At 37.3% G+C, this 21599-nt stretch overlaps 1 protein-coding gene across 10 annotated transcripts in view; it reads right to left on the minus strand.

The window, feature by feature from the left end:
* The window catches only part of SHANK2 (SH3 and multiple ankyrin repeat domains 2), a 365392-nt gene that overhangs the window by 160696 nt on the left and 183097 nt on the right, over positions 1-21599 (minus strand). For all 10 annotated transcript variants that reach the window (XM_052810983.1, XM_052810982.1, XM_052810981.1 and 7 more), the window contains one exon: positions 3068-3143. In XM_052810983.1, coding sequence (XP_052666943.1) covers positions 3068-3143 — 76 coding nt within the window. The remainder of the gene's footprint in view (positions 1-3067; positions 3144-21599) is intronic.

Raw genomic sequence — 21599 nt, forward strand, 5'->3', positions numbered from 1 at the left:
GTTTATTAAAACTTAGCTGCAAGCAGTTAAATCTGGTTTACTATATTCTTCCCCTACTTTGGTAGGAAATGATACCAGAGAAAGTAAACAAAGCAGTAGAAATTTGGAAATATCGAGAACTGCTGGTATTTTGACATCTTGTTTGCCTCTTTTAACAATTCCCCCACCCTGAGGAAGCCCATGCTAGGAATTAAATCTGTACGTACTAACAAGACATACTAATCTCCAGTCAGATTCTTAAATGCAAATTCTTTTTCTTTAGCAGCAATACGTAAGCACCGGTAAAATTACCATTTAGATGTGCAAAAAGCTGATTTGCAGCCTCAGTCAAGTATCTGAAACACAACTTTGTGTGTGTGCCATTGCAGTTTTAGGGCAGCAAGTCCTCGAACTCTATTTTGTTTAGGAAAAAAGTATCAGAACGACATTTCACTACATGTCATGTTTGTAACAGATGAAAAAGGAAGTTCACCTTTCATCATGGTGTATGTTCTCTGTAAATACATCATTACAGTAAGTTATTATATGTGCCTCAGAGAAACATGTTTTTTCTTTTTCAGCAGCTAACTAGTGGACACCAAAAATATTTTTTTTAGTTTCCCTAGTGTTATTTTACAAAAATTCTAAAATTACCATGCTTTTCTCTACTTAAAAGCGTGTTAAGCAAATCTACCTTTCCACTGTATTTCCTCTCCTACCTTTCCCTCTTGATTTTCACTATTACTCTTCAAAATGGGTCCACTGGGTTTCAGATTCTCTATGGAAACTATCCTTGAGTTTTCTTCAAAACTCTGCTTTCCTCAGAAGCTGCCAAGAGAACTCTGTTGCTTTCCCTCTTACTGCCCAGACAATTAATAGATACTGATGCCAGAATCAGCAACAATTGCAGACATACTTCATATCTAGAATCTCAATAACAAGGCTGTACAAAAACTATCATTTTATTTGATAAACTCTCCTGCTCAGCTGTAGTCCTGAATCAGGTAATGTAAATTTTTTGAGAGCTTTGCTGTTGCACTGCACAAGCCCAATACCTTTAGAGGAAAAAAACCAAACCAAAACCAATCCAAAAATAAACCAACAACCTCGCCCCCAACCCCCCAAACATGTCACACACTTTCTGTGACTTCCCAAAAGCAGAGAGTATAATCCATTCATGCCCAACAGCTCTATGGTTAAAAGTCATACTTGAGCACCACTGAGATGCGGTTCAAGCCCTTGGTCTGAATATGGCTTTTGGCCTCCTGCTTTCAAAATAACCTCTCTAAAGTACTGCCTACTTCAGAAAGACAAATGGCATTGTTCTCTCCCAAGAATGGACCTGAACTTTCTCGTGAAAAGGACAACAAAAAATTCAAATGCTTTAGAATCAATAGCTCCCCCCTCTCCAAAAAGAAAAACAAAAAAAAAGTTTTGATGGAACTGACATTTTCTAAGTTAGAAAGTAGCTGTGTTTTTTCTGTTTTTTCTGGTTTCCAAGTAGGATTATTTGGTATCTCTGAGGCCACATGCTGCAGCCACAGCTTCTAGCTTTACAGAAACAACCCTATCCATTAACACTGAAATATAGACAAGGCTATGAATTGTATAGAATAATGATCACTCAAAGAATCTTGCAAAAAGCCAACTCCTCTCACTGGAAATGTAACCGGGAACCAGTGAGCCTGCTCTGCAGAACAGTTACGTGTTTCATAATAGAGGCTAACAGCTTCTCTTGACAACTTTATCATCATTAGACTACGCAGTCAATCACATCATTGTCCAACAGTGCGAAGCTCTGGTAGCTTGGCTGATCACGGAAGGGGAATACGCAAGATGTTGAAATGCGGTTTCTCGATTCCTAAGTCCCAGCAGGGAGAGTCGATGCCCTGTAGCACACCGTATACAGTAACAGGAAGATCAGAGCCTCCAAGACAGGATGATTGTAGCCAACCCACAAGCCTTCGCTTCCTCCTACCGCGTCACCAAACCTTCCCTCTTCATCCAACATTGCAACACTCTTTCAAATCACAACTCAAGATACTGCAGATTTACATATTTTTCCAATATTTATAGGCTGTATGCGGCAGAGAACCGGCAGCCCCCTGCCTTTCAGAGCTCCGCACACCGACCATCAGGAACACAGAAGGATATCTTGGGTATCCAAACTCCTTCAGCTGACCTGAATTCCGTCCTCCCTCACCAACTTGTTTAACTGGCATAGAAACTATGCGTGACCCTTAGAACAAGGATTAAGATCGCATAATAAAAACAAGTTACCACATCTTCTTTCCTTTTTTTAAAAAATAGTGTGCTACATGAAACTCTGCCATCATTACTTTACACATTTCAGAATTCTTCTCCTACAAAAAAGGTGTTTTTCTTGAAAACTAAAAAAACCCCAAGCTGTAATTAAACAGTGAAGAGAAAAGTGTAATGATTCCAGTATGCCACCACAATTTTCTCAAGAAGAGACCAACAGCTAACTGAGGTTCTGTGCTTTAAAAATCATTCTTTCTACCAGAAATTGGCTGTATGTCCAATGTATACGCATGTGGGAGAAGAACCTGCTTAAAAATCATGAATACTCAGCAGAACTGCAAATAAATAATATCATTTCTAATTTCTAAATTCCTCATTTCTAACAGCCTAATTTCTGCTTAGGATCTAAGACACCGTTCAGAACAACAAATCACAAAATGTTATTTCGGTTTTCTTGTCATCAAGTATGATTCTGTGAACAGATATAGAAGGCCTGATCTTGTGAAGTATCCAACAACTTAAGTGGTCCTTGACTGTAGAAGCAGCTGGAACATACTGCTTCTGTGAAATGCTGATCTCTTTCACCACTCATGAAAACAAAATAGCGATACTCATTACTTCATCACTCACTATTTTTGTAGACCCATCCCATACGAAAAAAGTAAGTTGTGATAAAAAACAATTTAGATGTAGAATGATATCTTGAGAAGCTCTGTTTAGTAATCTGCTTCCCTCTTCCCCTCAAAAGCCTAAACCAAAAGTAACAATTAAATGAAACCCAGAAAGGTTTTGTAAACAGATTGCGACCAAAAAGAAAAATTCTTACCTTGAAGCATCAAAGCTGTCATAGGATCCAACTGTGTAGTGTCTAAACAGTTTCTTTGTTCTATCTGTTCGTGTTTCTGCACAAAGAAAAGAGAATTTTTAATAACACTCCTGTATTTCTTAATCAAGTACTGTTTTAATTTGCAATTTTAAAGCGGATTTTCTGCTATACATCGATAAAAGAAAACTTACAGTACTTCATAGAATCACAGAATGGTTGAGGTTGGAAGGGACCTCTGGAGGTCAACTTGTCCAACACCCTTGTTCAAGCAGGGCCGCCCATAGCCAGTTGCCCAGGACAGTGTCCAGACAGCTTTTGAATATCCCTAAGGAGGAGAGTCCACAACCCCTCTGGGCAACCTATTCCAGTGCTCAGTCACCCTCAAAGTAAAAAAGTATTTCCTTATGTTCCCTTACAGTGAATTAACATGGTTTCAAGTAATTTTGAAAAAAAAATTGACTTTGGAGTTGAGACATTCTTTTATCATATCGTACACATCAAGTGAATAAGAAGAACTTCTTGTAGATCACGTATCATATCATTCACAAGTTTTAAAGTTCCACCCACATTCTCAGTGGCAAAACCTTTCAAGTCCAATTTTTGGTTCTTTTATAGCTTGGACAAACAGGCAAAATACAAGAAGAAAGAAAGAAGAAAAACCAGCAACAAATTTCAGAAAGGTTGGAAAAATAGCCAAAAGAATGCAAAACAGTATTTTTTGTTTAAACACACACACACACACACAAAACTAGAGCTATTTCTGTAATTTTATTAGGCATATGGAGAATGGGGTAGGGGGAAAAGTAGCTGCCCACATTCATTGCCATCAATCAAATCTCACAGGAAACAGCACCATGAAACTTGTACTACCATTATATAGCAAAAGCAAACAATCCAAACTGGGGGATACGGGGTGATACAAAAAAAAAAAGAAATCCCATATTTGGGAAACATGAAGAACAAAGGAATAAGATACAACAATATGTCTACTAAAAAGGCATTTAAAACCACAAATACATTAAAATTTTATATTTATGCCTTTTCTTCAGAAAAAAAAAATCTATCCCACTGAAGCAGTTCCACATCTAGTGGTTGTAGCATTAAATCAACCTCTAGGGCTATGAACATTATGTTCACAAGTATTTCTACAATTCACCAACTGGTTTAATATGGGTATAACAGTTACAGTACTTAGTTTAGAACCATATCTGTGGGACAACAGGCAACAGAGCTAAACATCTCTCTTCCTCTAGGATTAGAAAGATGCTCTCTCATTTATTCTTTCAGTGGGTACCTACAGGAGCACCACGAAATCAAGCATGTGGGAAAGATGCAGAATCTATTCCAACATTTGGTTGCTTCAGTTTGCACAGCGAAGAGCATAATCTAAAAGGCTGTCATTGAAAGGCTATCACTATATGTGTGATATATATATATATGCATATATAAAAAATACACTTGTAGGGAAGGACAAAAGGATTGAAGAGGAGGTAGATAATTCATTGTCACATTCTTCTTCAGAATGACAGGAAAACACACAGAAGCTTACTTCCAAAGAGGCATTCAAATAAAGTAAAACTTTAACAAAAAAGAGAGTAAAGAACCTTCTTTGGTAGCTTTAAGTATTAGAATAATTGTTGTTCAAATGTATCAATTTTCTGCATCTTACTCAGCTTTTACCACAATAATATTTTAGTGTATTCATTTTTCCTCAGATGAGTATCTTCAGCGCAGCCCTTTTTAAATGGCTTCTTTGTTCAAGGGAAGATACTTACGCAGAAACTGTAGTTTTTGAGACAGGAAAAAGTCTTGCCTAAATACAACTTGGTCTTCAAATGCAATCACATTAAGTTAGGCTAACAGACATCAAAAATCAAATTGAAAAGTTTCTGGTTTAGCTTGTGACCATGAAATTCTCATCTGCATGGCTGAGGAATTTTTCATTGAAGGACAGCCTGACTCCATCCAAACAGATTTTATTAGATCTCCAAGCTAGACGTCGCCCTCAAGGTACACCATCTCTATGTCACAACTTTTAAGGATGTTAAAAATTACTGTGAGAGGTAATGCTGTCAGATGACCAAGTGCTAGTCTGCGGAGAGAAAAAATATATCAGTGCAGGATGACAGGCTTTAAACATGGCCAAGGAGCACATTGCCAAAGAAAGTACTGGGAGACAGACTTTGGGAAGAAGGGTTGACAAAATGCATCTTTCCTTGCTTTAACCAGTACAGCTGACACATAACCGGATCACACCCCCAGTTGGAGACATAAATACAAATACATACATAATACAGAGGAATTATGGCTGAAAATATACGTGCAGGTTGAGGCTGGCTAAGAGTAAGCAAGTTATTTCTTCATAGCGGTGCACCAATGTGCAAGATACAAGAAAAGCAGTACGAAGAAAAAATAGAAATATATACATTTGTATAAAATTTAAAAAAGGAGACTAGCCAGCCTCCTTCCTACAGGATGGCCAAAGAGGAAGAAAATCCCTATTGTATTATGAATCTTACTTGATAGTTTTGTATAGGCTTATTTTATCCCTTCGTCACTCACCTACAACCTATATTTTCTGTCAAAGAGGCCTTACCTTTACCCCAGGTTCCAGCTCCTATTGCCCTTACCCCCTTGCCTTTCTGGAACACCCCAAAAGGACAGAACTTGCTCCAGGACTCACCTAGCACCTACCCAGACACAACCAAAGCTCAGCCAGCCGGCACGTTACCTGCAGGGCTGGAGGACAACGTGTTGCCTTTCACAGAGTAAGACCTGTAAGTGTAGTGAGCAGCAATGGTACCCAAGGCTACATGACATCTGCTCCAAGAGATTTGGCTCTGAAGTAGCTCACTGTATGACTGTACCTCTTAATGGGCTGTAAGGGGTTCGGTGAATTTTGTGGGTCATGCCTTTGTCGCTAAGTGTACAAGTTTAGCTTCAAAATCCAATGCCCTGCTGTGATGCGGAATAAAGTGACCTGCATGAATTGCAGTCTATTCCCCATCAAGCACTATTCTTTTTCACACTATCCTAAAAATCAGATTAATATCAAGACACATAATCAGAAGAAACACGGAAAAACATAAACCTGGATTCCACTTAGAGTTTACCACTGGTCTGTTTTCAGAAGTCACTTATAAATAATTAAAAGAACAAAGTATGATGAAGAATATTTTGGAAATCTTAAAGCCACTGCTTGAGCCTTAAGGAGCCAGCTGTTTCTTCTGCAGAAACTGTTTTCTATAGCATGATATTTCAGTGCTATTAACGAATACAAAGTGGGTGGGAGGAACGGAAAGGCACAGTAAGACAGATAGCTTTGTTCAGCTACTTAGTATTGCAAAGCCAGCATTCTTCAGCTGCAGCTTGTATCTGCTCCCTGTCCCTCCCACCCCTCTACTTTCCCCCACTTCTTTGTGTGCAATCGTATTCACAGGGATTATTTGGGAAACCATTAGCCTTACAAATCCCTGAACTCAAGGCTAAGTGGTATGTTTCCCAGGTTGCTGTGTAAGTTCTTTAATTACCCTCTTTCCCTAACCTCTGACTCAGATTCCAGTCTGTCCTATTACGCAGCATAAGTACAGACATCCAAAAGTGGGGGGAAGGATCAGGAATCTGCCATCATAATGAACTGAATACTGGAAAAAAAAAAAAAAGGTTCAATTCTCTAATTTGACTAAAGAATACAAAGAACCTATAGGCAATTGTTTAACAAATGCTTTTCTGAATTCAAGCCATATATAGCATAATAGCACTAATATAGGTATAATAGCACCAAGGGGTTAGTTCCAGGTTTCACTGGATTTTTACCCCATTCTTATGTCCCCAGGTTTTCTGAAGACCAGCACTTTTAATCAGAGTGCTTTGGAGCAAGTTAGGAGTACCTAAGACTAGTAACCCTATCATCATTTATGGAGGCCACACCTGCAGAATCCTTTGAGGATTTCTTTTTAAACTTGATTGCAGACAGATTAGAAAGACTAGCAAGAAGATACAGACAAGAAGGTCTAGAAAAACATTATTTAGCAGTGCATATATTACTGCTTTATTACTGAGAAGAACATCTGCCACCACAGATTAAAAGTCATTGCATCAAATTGGATCAGTTCAAAAGTTATTCTAGGAGGTAGAACAAAACACAAGTGTTTGCAAAAATGGTATAGTTTCCTTTATGCTGACAGAAAAAAGGAACATTGGTATATCATTTGAAGTTTCTAGGTTTCTTGAGATGCCCATATTTTACCAGAGTTACTCCACTGTATTTTTTTCCCAATAACTGTAGTTGGTTAGAAGACTTTCTCTCTACAGGCCTTCATCCATCTCTAGGTTACAGCAACAGGACATACCTGGGCATGAAGCATCAGGATAAAGGGCACAGCTAACAACTCAGTTCTCACAGTACTGCATTGCTGTTCACAGACTAAAAAGCATTTATGTGAAAAGGAAGGCTCCATCTACAGCTACTGAAACTATTTTCCATAAGAACACAACATCACCATAAAGCTCCCCACTTTCTGCTAAAAAAGAAAACAAAACAAAAAAACCAACCAACACCCAAAACCACCTGAGAGGTTTTATTCACATCAATTAATATGCCATCTAGGAGCAACGCAAGTCCTAGTATGATGAGAGCCATAGAAGAGTCTGCAAGGTACAAAATAATGTGGCAAGTTTTTTCCTGGTCCACTCTCCACTGAAGCCAATGGAGTTGCAGTGGAAATAAGCTGTTTGCACTGTGCAATAGTGGTAATACAAATAATAAAGCCCTAGCTGTTTCTTTATTAGAATAATTTATTGTTGCAGACATTTCAGTAAGCAACAGACTCAAACCCTGCCATTCCAGGATATAATGAATAGGGTTTGAAGAAAGATGAACATTGAGAAGATGCAGGTGAAAAGCATTTTCTCCTTTTCTTCTTCCACCTTAGGAGGAGTGATGGTTCTCCTCAACCGAGAAATATGTATATGACCTCCCTGTAGCTTCACCGTGTTAGTCTCATAACTGACCACAGGACTCCAACAGTGCCTGCAGACATTATCAAAAGCTGAAAAATCACTGACATGAAAAGCAAGAAATAAAATCTGGACTGTAATTCACAAAGACAGATAATGCCATTCTTGCTCTATTTCTCCAGTGATTAGCACATAACTATTGTAGCCATGTTAGAACAGACAACCCGATTACCACACTGACACTATTATTTGTAGTAGATTGCTTACATATTTGATATTGTTTGGAAGAGTAAAGAACTAGGGGGAAGAAATCCCAAAGCAACTGTCTTCATTCCTTTTATTCTTCCTGCTGCTCTTCACAGGGCATTTTGGCGGCCGTGTTTCCTAGGAAACTGCGAGGGGTTGCTCTGCCAGTGGGTATGTTGTGAGACTGCTTGCCAGCACTCTGGGAAGGGTTTAGAGTGATCGACATGTCCATAGGATGAACAAAGGAAATAAAAGTGTAACAGCCTGATTTATGTGTGATATTGGAGAGACAACACAGAGCAGCAGATACCCTCCAAATATCACTGACTGTTAAAGGTAAAGTCAGGGTATTCTGCTACTCCAACCTAGTTATCGCACTTGTTATGCTAGCAGAATTTAAGAAATGGTTTCAGTCTGTTCTAAGCCAATTTCCAGCATGAAGAAGTAAGTCTGCACACTAGGAAATGCTGTTTCAACCCAAACATAAGAAAATAAATTAAAAAAACATCCAAAAGGCAGAGCCAGAGTCCTTCCCTTTGGTCTTCAGCTTTGGGCACAGCATATTCAACAGTTTAGCACCATCCCAAAACATGAAGCTTTTCTTTCTTCCCTCTTCCCCACTGACATCTCTGAGACATGTTTCACTAATGCAATAGATAGTTACAGACGTTCGTTGCCAAAAGAGGTTCAGGTACAGCACTCTGCATGTGTCTGACGGAAAGCAATACCCAACAGTTGTCAAAGGCTAAGGCTTTCACTGTGTATCTTCTCCTTTCTGTGGAAAAAATGCTTTCACAACTAGTTATGTTGAGGGTTAGACCAGAAGTTATTCAAAGCTAAGGAAAGCAGTCTAAAATTCTTTGTTACTACCAGGTACACAGATAATACAGAAAGTTAATGGAAGTTCACAGTTCAAGTGCACTTGTGCTAGACATTATCTATCTACTTATTTTGCAACAAGACAGTGCACCTATCTTATGAGCCTTTCCTAACATTTATCCAATAGTATCACAAAATATTTTGACCCTACAAAAAAAAAAAAAGGAGAAAAAGTATATGGGATTGAAAACATCACTAAGAAGAGCATTTATTTTTCTATCCCCAGTACATGTGCATTCAAAATATTTGCCATACTAAATGATGCCAAATTATCTCTGTTGTAGAGGAAGCGACAAGCAAAAAGAGGTAGCAGGTTTGTTAGCAAAACCATGTCTCAAAAAAACTAACTTATAGTGGATGTTCTTATCCTAAAACTTGTTTAGCACCTGTTTTTCCCATCTATTAAATAAACTAAGCACATCGTTGCATCACAGGTCCATGCTGCGGTGGGATAACCAATACTATATTATGCGCTTTTCAAAAACCTGCTATTTTACATGACCAGATAATGAAAGACAGACATAACTGTCTTCACACAAAGGCCACAGACTACAAATTGACCCCACAGTGTTACTACCAAATCACAGCATAACTAAAGTTTTGTAAAGCTTTGATTTAGACGATAATGTAATATACAGTATGTGTGAAACAATGTATTAAGGAAATAAATGTCACATTTAGGAAGCCAGAAGCATTTTGTCACTGAAGAATCACCCTATTCCTTCCTTTCTGTGTGTTGTAAGCATAACTTTCAGATTTTTACTGATTTAACTCATTACTAGTTCAGTATGCATTTTGCTTTCGAGTAACAAGTGATTTTCTTGATAACAGGTACACTATGAACTTTGCTCCAGAAAAGAATCAAATTAAAAGAAACAAAATAATATCTTCTTCATACCACGTACTGTGAAGTCTCAATAAGCTACTTTACTTATTCCCTTTCCTCCTTAGAAAATGGAGATTCATCAAAACTGGGATTTTCCATGAAACATGGTATGTTAAAATTTTGATAAGTAGGAAAGTTTTTCAGGCCTATGATACAATTGCTTTACATAATATTTCATATTTCTTTCTTTGAGCAGTCATTTGAGCCAAAGAAAAGATTAAGTTCAGGGATCCTCCTCCAAATCAAGCAGAGTAGGATCTTGGACTCTAAACATCTGTAAAAAAAAAAAAAAAGTAAAAATGTGATCAAGACATATAGATGGAATTTGTCTCTAACTATTTGATCATAGGATCCTTGGTTTTTAAGAACAGAAGTTGTTGCATTGACAGGATCAGAGCATTAGTTCCTCCTGTGTGCTGTCTTTAAAATCTGGACCAGGATTTCCTCCCTCCTGAACACTGGTATGTATCATTTTTGAATAAAGAATATTCTTATGAATAAAGAATTCATAAGATTTGTAGGCAATACATGCAAGTACAGCCCGCTTCTGTTAAAGGGGTATCGAAACTCATGAAACTGAAATCTGCAGGATGTACCACCCAAGAATTCAGAAGAAACTACAATTATCTTTTTCATATCTTTGCAAATCTGAAGTAATAACATTGTCACTTCATTAGAAGGGATAACCTATGAGGATCAAGAAAAAAGAAATATATGATGAAGGCAGCATAAATTGTAAATTAATGAAAACCTGTAATTCGTAATTCACTTTTCTTCTTTTTAAGCTTGTAGATGATTTTTTTAAAATCCAAGTGTTCGGTCGATGTGGTGCTCTCAGCCAATTTTTCTTTCAGTTAAAGCTGAGAAACAGCAAATCTTATGTGGTTTTTGAAGTTTTTCAGATTTGAGAATACGCATAAAAATGTCTCAAGGACACCTCCTTGACTGGAATAGCAATTCCTTGGATGTCCCCCTGCCTTTCTTTTTTTTTCCCTGCTATCTCCTATTTTCAAAAAAGAAAGGAAGGCTGATGCTGATTCCCTCCTGCATCCTTAGAGAAAGATTAGCTGGAATACAGTGAATTAGCTTACTCACAAAGGATGCTGAAATGGCTGATCAATGTAGTGAATCAGCAAGTTTGTTTGCAAGAGAAAGCTTAATAACTGAAATATGCAAGTTAGATGTACTGGAGAGGCAGTTATAGAAGAACATTGGTCTCCCATGTCATTAGTTTTCCCTTTAATTTCTCAGAAAGCTCACTTACACCTGAAAAAAACCAGCAAGCAGTTGCCAAAACATTTGCTTCTTATTCTCTAACACTGAATAAGGCTTACAGAGCTGAATAGGGGGAAATCGGTATTAACAACTTTACCAGCTATATATACAATTCCGTTGCTAAAGTTTAAATCTGACTGGAAACGTAACTTCATCTGCTTGTGTTTGTGTCTTATGAAGAAGCAAAGTTGTATGTGCATTAAAATCGAGGCAAATCTCCAAGGTAGATTTTATTTCAGAACTAGGTCTTCCCTGCGTTAGGCAAACTGTTGCTGATCTGTTTGCAGAGCAGGCACAGCAAACAGAGTTTATCCTTGCATGGCTCTTCCCTCATTTTGCAGAATATTTTCAAAACACAGTAGGGATCGCTTGATCTTTCCCTAAGAAGCTCTCCCGTTGGGCTTCTGCAGGCCTTCATTCCCTCTGCCCCTCATTTACAACCCATCTGCAGCAGAATAGTTAATCAGCCTACTGCAGATGCTGCAAGGCAGCTTTGTGTCCATGGACTCAGTTGAAACGGAGGATTAAATTACTCGGTGTCTGGAACAGATACAGACATAGGTCTGGGTGATGTCATGAGAGGAAACCAGTTGGGAGAGGAAGCGGCTTTTTCCCCTCTTTGCCCCAAGATTAGTTAGGCTTTTCAGACTTTGTTGCTTGTAAAGAGATGGATGTTGACCTGGGCTGGTGACAGACCTCAGAGATTCCAGCAACCAAGCATGGAGTTGGTCCATTTGCATATGTTTTGATCATTGCTGAAACATGCAGCTTTTACAAAACCAGGTCCAAAATAAAGAAACTTCAATGCACTTTACTTAACCCTTTATTGCGGACTGGTAATACATAGTGTATACTTTATAGAAAACGTTCTCATTGTTGATCCCAAATTGCTCCTGAACAGATAAATAAAGGCATCTTGGTTTTCCAATTTAGGTAGAACAAAGAAATCTTGATTTGTTGCCTGCTGACAATATCATCTGTTGCAAATATTACAGGATGGTTTGTTCAACTGCAAAGCTCAGGTGCTCTAATGTTCCAGTTCTTTAGAATTGATTTGTGGTACAAATGTTTGTAATCGTAACACCTTATTTCCTATTTTCCATCTTTCCCGCAAATATTATAGTGAATGACTGCAGTGTTCTCACTGAAAACAGCAGCATAATCCAAAATGATGGCCTGTAACAAAGGGCAGGAGTCAGGTGAAACTTGGCTTAATAGTTTGCTTAATAGTGGGATTTATTTTTCACACTCAGTAGATGCTAATTTGCAGTCTCCAACTTGCAATGCTTCTGCACATGCTTAACTTTACGCAAACACTAACTTCTATTATTTCATTAGATGCCATTCATTTTAAGTCAAGAATACACATCTGTGAGCAGCAAGGACCATTTAAAGTCCCAAACCACTACGCTGCAAACAGAGACAACATGCCAACATGCTTACAGGTGGGAGCAAAGTTGAGACTTTGCAGGATTCATTGTTGGTATGCTAACACAGTGTTCAGTTTATCTATATTTCTACTTATGGCCCTACAGAAAAAAAAAAAAAAGGCAAACAAAAATCAACCCCCCACAAGGAAGAAGCCTGCTTTAGCTCCACACCTAACCTAAAAATCCAAGGAAAATAATACTTAAAAGAAAAAAACTAAAAAAAAAAAACCCAACCCAAAAACCAACAAAAAAAAGGAAATCCAAGTAATACTTTGAAACTTGACATCTATCTCATTCATTAATTAAATACTATTTTTCTTATAGTTACCACTACTCTCTAAACTGCTAGTGAAATTTGTTTACTTCTGCTAAAGAGATGAAGTTCTGCAGCTTTAAGCCAACACAAAGCCACATGAAACTGGATCAATACAGTCAACCATTGGGAAGGTGCCAGATGCATCTCCATGGAAAGTTTCCTGCAAACATTCAAGAAGTGAGAGTAAGTGCCACCTTCCCTATTGCAGGTATCCTCAGATGTTACAGAACAACAAGAACAAAACCAAACCATCAGAATAGCTTTCTAATTTTGGCCAGTTCTAGTTATGAGAGTGCCAGCTTTGGTATTTATTTTCTGATGAGAAATGACACAACAGAAACCATTTTAATCAATCATTTTCACGTGCTTCTAAATCTGCCACAAGAACCTGAATTGCAATCTAATAGAAATATTCATTTCAGTATTACTACAGAGTAGCAGATATAAGAATTTTCAGTGACTTTGCCTTAAATTTAGGGAAACTCCATTAGAAGTTTGCGGAGGAACTCTACATTTGCCTGTGTGGCAGGAGCTGTTGTCTAGTCCGCGTAACAGATTATTCCTACCTGAGACATATTTACAATCACACAAAGATAACCAACTGCTTTGAAAAAGGTCATTCTGCACCCTAAGGTGGAAAGAACAGATGGAGAACTATTTTGGGCTGGGTTAGGAAAAACAGGCCCTGAAAAGCCATTCTTCTATTCAATTTCAAAAATCATTAATTTTCATGTACAGCAAGTTTCAACAAGAGTTATTATGGACTTTTATCATCAATGGTGATACAAATGTTTCCCCTCAATTTCCTCCCTTACAGAAGCCTCATTCAAGTCTAAATCTTTACCAGCTATATTCAGGGTTAGTGATCTGTCAAATTCTCCCACTTCAATAATAGATAAAATTTTGAATACATAAGAAGCCATCATCTGCCGTGCACGGGAGATACGCAAGAAGTTCAAGGAACCTCCCAATCTTTTTCACTGTAACACTCCCTGACATACGCAGTGGTTTCAAATGTCTTTTTGTTAGGTTCGCAGTTAGCTATCAAGTCGAACTACACGTGTTCTCTTTCTCCTGCCATCAAACAGGCCTCCAACTACCCTGAGAGGCCAATGGGGATGCCAGGAGAGCATTTTTAATACTTTCTGCTAGATCAGCCGTATGGAGAACTCATTTGCCCTGTGCAGAACATACTGATTTCCCTTTTTTTTACCAAGGGGCACTGAAGTCAATGAGCTGAAGCACTCGGTTCTCTTGGAATATTTCAGATATTAGTAAAACTGTCTCAAAAAATAACTTTCTCGCTCTGTCCTGCATATAGAGACTGCACTTGTTCTTAACCCTCTTCCCAAATCTTGCCAAATTTAGTCACCCTAACATCATGTAAGCATAGTGTGAAAGGTATTTAAAAGATTATAAAATGAAGATCATTTCTAAGAAGAAGATAACACTAAATACAAATCAAGCAAAAGCCAAAAGTTTAGAGTTGTCACTCAGTATCTTTTTCTTCCTCTGCTTTGATTGTGCATATGGGCTTTACAGTCTGAATTTCACTGTGGATAAAATATACCATTACCAAAACCCAACAGACATACAGAGCAATACTCTGCAACTTCTACTGTAAGGGCCTCAGAATAACTTATAATTTAATATTATTACTTCAGTCAAAGGGAACAAATAGCTCAGATTAGCAGAGCAGAATGTTGCTAAGCAATGTTGTACCGGAGTTTACACAGGACCGTGGAGGGGAAGATATGGGTGGAACAAGGAGATGCAGATGTGTACGGTTCCCTGCTCAACGGGAAGAACTCCTTCCGTGCCACACTACTGAGTGGGAATAAAATACAAAGCTATCATAACAGCAAAAGTACTTAGGAACCCCACATCACTTTTAAGGAAACTGGAGTGCAAAACTTTATCGACTGAACTTGTGATGCTTTATCAGAATATCTAGATACAGCTATATCTAGATACTATAATAATACAAATAATATAATATACATTATATAATATATAAAATAAAAAATAATATATAGATATGCTTAGAGATACTTCATACTGATGACTGTTAAGTAACACAAGTTTCTGAGTCAGGCCACTGGCTAATTAATTTTTGAAAAGTGAACAACTACCACATCTAAAATTGTAATTTGACCATTGGTTTGAAAGCCTACAGCTAGAGAACTTACACCGGTATTCAAAATAGTTAGGATGACTGCAGTTTGAAAGGAGCAAAATCTGAAAATATTTCTACTTTTTAAAAAGTATAGACGGTACTTGTCCTTTCAGCATTGTGAAGACATATAAGAGCAATTACTTGAAAAGAACACATTTGAAAATCTACGATCTGTTGCAATCTTAAACACTCCTGGAAATTAGAATAAATTTCCGAGAATGCCGAGAATAAAGTTTTCCTAAGAAAGCACTAAAAATAAGATTATTAAAGAGATATTATATGTTAGGCAGTGCATATTAAGAATGTACCAGATACTGAGAAAAGCAATATAGTACTGTGCAAAGTTTTTAAAAGTACCCATATTTTCCAAGCATTTTACTGACTGAAGTCACTACTCTCTTTATATAAAACCTTTCTGTTCCCCCCCCCCACTTCATAAAACAGTCATTCTTCATTAAAGCTATACACAATACCTCCAAAATGAACTCTCTTCTTGGATCTTGACTTTTCAGCCATAGTTTCTAACCAGCTTACTTGAGCTTTCTGTGCTTCTGCATCCTCATGAAGAAAAACATCCCCGACACTTAATTTCAAAATATACTATTTTAACTACACAAAAAAAGTTGAAGCTTCTCAAGAAATGTAGGATTTGACAAGTGTTCTAAATTTTTTATACAAAATGCTGCTGGAAACAATTCTTACTTTTTAGAGAACAGCAACAACAAAAATCCCAAATGAAGATGACCACAAACAAGAAGTCTTATTTTACACAAGTTATAGGCTGAGACTCAAAGCCCACATCCTTTCAGTTCCACACTGTACCAAGAGATTTTTTTCCCTGCTGCAGGTTTCCATGGAAATGGATCAGTCACTAATCTAAATAAGCGCGGGTGAAGGACGCCTGAAAACCTAGAGCAATTACGCATGCCATTAGAGGAAAAGAATATGATTCAACCCAGCTATTAGAAATGTGGCACAGCTATCACTTCTATATATTGTTGTAGTGTTCTAAAACCAAAACTGCTTTATTTTTTTAAACCCACTCTTTTACTGCCTATAAGAAGGGGAAAAAAAAAAAAGAAAAAGTGTTAAAAATACCTCTCATGTAACAAGCACACATTGAAGTCAGACTGTATCAGTTGCAAAACACAAATGTAGTTAATAACACATGTTTGTTTTGCCATGAAAATCCACTGTACATGAAAACTTGTCTTTCCATTACTGGTCAAAGATACTTCACTTTAGTCATTTCGATGAGCAACAGAAAAGTGAATACTTTGATCTGCATTAAAGGGCTAATGATCCTTAAAAAAAAAGATGTAAATATAATGTCTGATTAATGCATTACTAAACATCTATTTGTAACCACAGCATACATGTCGGGCATAGGTGGGTCTCTACTTACAAAGATAATTGCAGTTCAGCACCCATACTAACTCTGTGTATATAGCATATACGCATATATATAGCATATAGCGGTATGGGCACCCATTCTTTTCTATTTGTGCGCAAGTGCTTACAGCTCTATTACATGGCACATATGGAACTCCAGAGACCCCCGGCTGAAGTTTCACCTCTGTCACACGGTGTATACTTCTCATTTGGCTCATGTAGCAGGCGTACGAGCAGTTTGGGATATATGTCACCTAGCCTTCTTGTCCTCCTGCCGCTTTGCACTCAACCTGTTCCTACCTCTCGTCACACAGGCAAATTCCGAATGATGTGGAACAGGGACTGTGCTGTTGCGTATGAACAAATGTTTTGCCATAAAGGCAGAGAGTTATTTCGGACTATTTGAACCTAGTATTACTACCCAGTTATTCTTCTCCTTCCCTCACTCTTGAAGAATGAACTATTGTAGTACAACTGATAAGAGAAAACACTGGGCAGCCTTGAAAAGATACAGTTTTAGGATTCTAATGACAATTTTGTCAAGTTCTGATTGCCTATATCAGGTTTTACAGAAAATGTCTCCCAAATGGTTGTAATTATATAGAAGAATGAGGTTACTGAATAAACAGCGCTGTTCCAAACTCTGGAGCACAGATTTGAGATCTAGTATCTATGCTACACGTACATATGCCAGGAACGTGCTAGCTTGTAGTCCCCTTGACAAGTTTACTTGAAATTACCGCGATTTCAGCCAATAAACATTGCAATTAGACCACAAGCAGTAGGATCCGAGAAGGAGGAAACACACTTCTGGAGTAAAAGATCTCTTAAATTTTTAATTGCAGTCAAGTCTCTAGTCTGCGTGAGTGCTATTTCCAGACCACAGCTAAGCACTCTGTGCCTACCTGGAGTACTGGGTACATGTAGTGAAGCAAGCACTCAGGAGGCAGAGAATTGGTTTTTCTTACATGCTTAGGGTTCTCCTTGCTGACATCAAGGCACCACTGGGAATAAAGTCTAATTAGTTATATTCGAAGTCATAGGATGTAAAAGCCAGAATGAGGGAAATGAAAGACAGCTTAGACTAAGGCTAGCAGAGAAAGCAGTGTGAAACAAGACAGGAGCAGCAGCAGAAACTGCATAGGAGAAGAATGGGACTTCAGAAAGGAGCAAAGGGTAATGAAGCAAAGAAGACATGACAGAGTCTGTCTAGTGGAGTGGACCCTGCCCAGGGCCAGGACTGTAACCTCAGACTCCTTCTTCCAAACCTTACAAGCGTTCTCTTGTGCAGCTTATTCATAGAGGAGGATGCCATACCGTTCCTAATCTGCTGCTCCTCAAACCACAGAACAAAACATCTTGGGGTTGAAATTCAGTCAGCGGTTCAGACACTGTCTCTGGCTCTCCTACAGGCTATACCTTAAGCATTTAGATTTTAACTACTGTTCCTATTTTCCCCCCCCCACAGCCTCACTATGTCATTTCAGCAGTTGTGGAAAGTCTGGAAATCCAAAAACGGAAGACCCCATAGATATTGCATCAACGGCAAGATTTATGACTGCAGAATAGTCAAGTCTAATGAATCTAAGCAACAAGTTCATGTCATTTTATATATGTATCCTGCGTGTCCCTGTCATTTTGTTACCCATGTAATACAAGCACTGTGCTATGGCAGAGCTATATACGCAAACCTGGAAGCACAGGCAGTAACAGTTCTAGCTGTGTATTCAAAAGATGTGCCGCCTGAAAGCATGATTGCTAAACATGGATATTAATGAATATTTGACTAATAAAGAGAAGGTTTGTAGTCCATCACAGTGCTATGAAAGACAAGACACTTGCATTACTGTAGGCTATAGATGTGCAAACCAGAAAATATCCAAATACAGCAATTATATAATAAACTGAACTGCCAGTGGTAGGAGCTTGAGTTTGCAGGTAATATACAGATAAAGTAATTCACCAGTTTAAAAAGAAAAAAAAAATTATAAACTACAAGATGCACTGCAGCACTTTCCTACCGGCTAAGAAATTAGTTAAGTGTACGTAAAGGGAGTGCTTGACTTGGACTCTGGTTGCTAGTGAAGCTACATTTGTTGTATTTGCAAAAGCCAGTGTAAATATAGTTGGTAAGTTAAAAGGTCAATCCTGAACTACCTAAAAGTTCCTCAGATGCCAAAATGAGCAATGGGAGAGGTAAAATGTGGGGAAAGTACACCTTGGTCTTCTTGTTGCTTCTATATCAGTATTTCCAGAATTAGTTATTCTTCATTTGGGATAGACCTTTAAAAAGGCTGCAGATTAGACATTAAAGCAAGGGATTAGAAAAGTAGCAGATAATTTGTCTTTGCTGCTTCTGGCTTCACCATTTCAGTGACTGTGATTTTTATGAAGAAGAGGGTAAAAACGATACATGGAAAAATTACGTGGCAGTTGTTCAGGCATCAGATTAAAAGAAAAAAAAAAGTTGAATGCTTTGTCTGGATGTACAGCAAAAGAGAGTTCTAAAGCTGATGGGCCATGTCTGCACACATACTCCTGAAGTGGAAAATAAATGTACAACCATATACAGAATATAACTGAATTACCCTGAAATATTTTTCCTGGTAAATACATATAATAATTTTTCTCCTAACATATTTATCATTGATGATTTTCCCTTGTTGACTCCATTGCCTAAAATTCTCGTCCCTTTTTAATCCATGAATAAAAAGTACTAATCATGCAGTATTTACTATTTCATTGCTGACTGAATTAGCAAGAAATATATTTTTATTATGAAATAAAAAACCAAGCTAGTGTAGTCTTTCACTGCATAGAGGAGACTTCCAAAAGTCTGGTTTTTCTCCTACAGTAATTCTTTGAGAACAGTAATTCTTCGCACTCTCACATCAAAAAATCAGGGGGAAAAAGTGCCTAAGGCCAGAACAAGCTGAACCACTCAGGATGCTACAGGACCCAAAAAAGTATTGTGAAATGAATATGATGGAAAATGTCATGCAAGAAGAAATAATTGTTTGCTTTTACATCATTAAAACAAATACCCAACATTAATAATTTTTTTTTTTCTTAACATGACTGGCAGGATTAGGAAATTTCATTTTGCAATAAAAATTAACATCTAAAACCTAACAAGGTGGTATCTACCCAACCAGGAGAAGCTGCTAGGGAAATCCCAGCAAAGTATAGAAAGCTGCATCTTACAAAATGTCCGAAAGAACCAGGCCCATATTTTTCCTGCAAAAAATGGAAACAAGGAATTTAATTTTGACTCTGAAAAGTAAATCTTATGAAAATTTCCCTATTAATCCCATATATTGTATTATATTTATAATACAAAGTTTTCTGCAGAAAAGTTGACCTTTGTTTTCTGAACTGAAACGCCAACCTTCAGATTCCTTTCTATGCAAACCCACTTAAAATTACACGATGAAAATATCTGTATGTGGCATTTTCAGTCCAAGGAGAACAGAACATGATTAACCTATGTACTTGGCATATTAGCCTAACAGACTATCAGAGAAAGAAAGAATTCATTGTCCAACTCCAAATTTAAAAAGAAAAAAAAAAAAAAAAGAGGGAGGGACATGTATACATTAAGAACACTAAAAGATCATACTACACATCAGCTTGAATATATATTATCCTTTACGTTAGCTTTCAGTTTGTTAGTTCTAACACTTGCACTTAAATGTCTTTTCTTCATCTGCTAAGTCTTCAAAAAAGCAGCAGAAAGTAGGTCTTCCTTCTCAAATCTGACAATCTTTTATCTACACCTCAAGCCAGACCCTTTCAAGTTTCATTTTCTAACATTTAGTCAAATCTAGACTAAGAATTTATTTTAAAAGTGACAGTAAAACGCTTTTGAAAGTTAAGATTTTAGACCTCTACTGTGACAGAAACTTTAAAAGTTTTATTTATAACACACTTTGAAACCCTTAGGAAATACAATGCCATGAACAGATCACTAGAAAATTACGTGGCTTTAAATTATATACTGATTAAATTGAATAGTGACTTGTCCAGTTATTATCAAAATCCAGTCTCACTTCAGTGAAGATTAAAGCAAAGGGTGTATGATGATACACAAATTTGGAATTTGGAATAATATTTGAATGTGTAATTGTAGGCATATATAAGTATTACAAAAATTAAAAATCTTATAGCTCAAATAATGTCATTCAGACAAAATTGTCTAAATTTAAGTGAAAATCATCACTGAAATGATCACTGTGAGCAGTAAAAGACAAGCTTATTACTGTAGATTCATAAAGTCACTACAACTATCTAAATCTTTGGGGTATTTCTCCTCAGAATAGCACTGCAATTTAGAGAATTAGGTAACAGAGGCACAGGGACTGTAAAGAGCATGCCAAAAACTACAGCCGAAGACAAAGGGAAGGCAATAAACCTGTTTCAAAGTAGTTCAGCTGAAAAAGCATTTGAGCTTTAAGTTTGTAAGTCTAACAATAAAAATGTATATCTGATAGTTGTTACAGAAATGTCAAAACATATTTTCTATAGATATCCAAAGGCTAGAGAAGCAAGAATGGCAAAAAAAATTGTTACCATTTCCAGATGTTTTCTGTAAGTCTAAATGACTAATTCTTGGAAGCAAGTAGCGATATGGAAATGAATTCTCTTAAGACTGATATATTCCTGAAACTCCATTATGTATCATGCTTAATGCCTATAAACTAATAAGAAAAAACTAATTATGGTGCATCTTTGTGCTTAGGAGATTTTTAGTTATGAGATTTGTAAAATGTTATAACTGAAGAAATCAAATACTCTGGGTATATTACTCATGTGAAAAAAAAAAAATCCAGGAGGCTGATGACAAGAAGGGGTAGAGCCAGAAGAAAACAGGAATTTGGGTGCATTGCACATAGTCAACAGTTACTAAAGACTCTTTTATATATCACTCATACTTCAGTAGAGAGCACCATTAACTTTGTCCAGTGACAGCACAT

This window comes from Harpia harpyja, chromosome 16 (assembly GCF_026419915.1).
Source record: "Harpia harpyja isolate bHarHar1 chromosome 16, bHarHar1 primary haplotype, whole genome shotgun sequence".
Lineage (NCBI taxonomy): Eukaryota > Metazoa > Chordata > Aves > Accipitriformes > Accipitridae > Harpia > Harpia harpyja.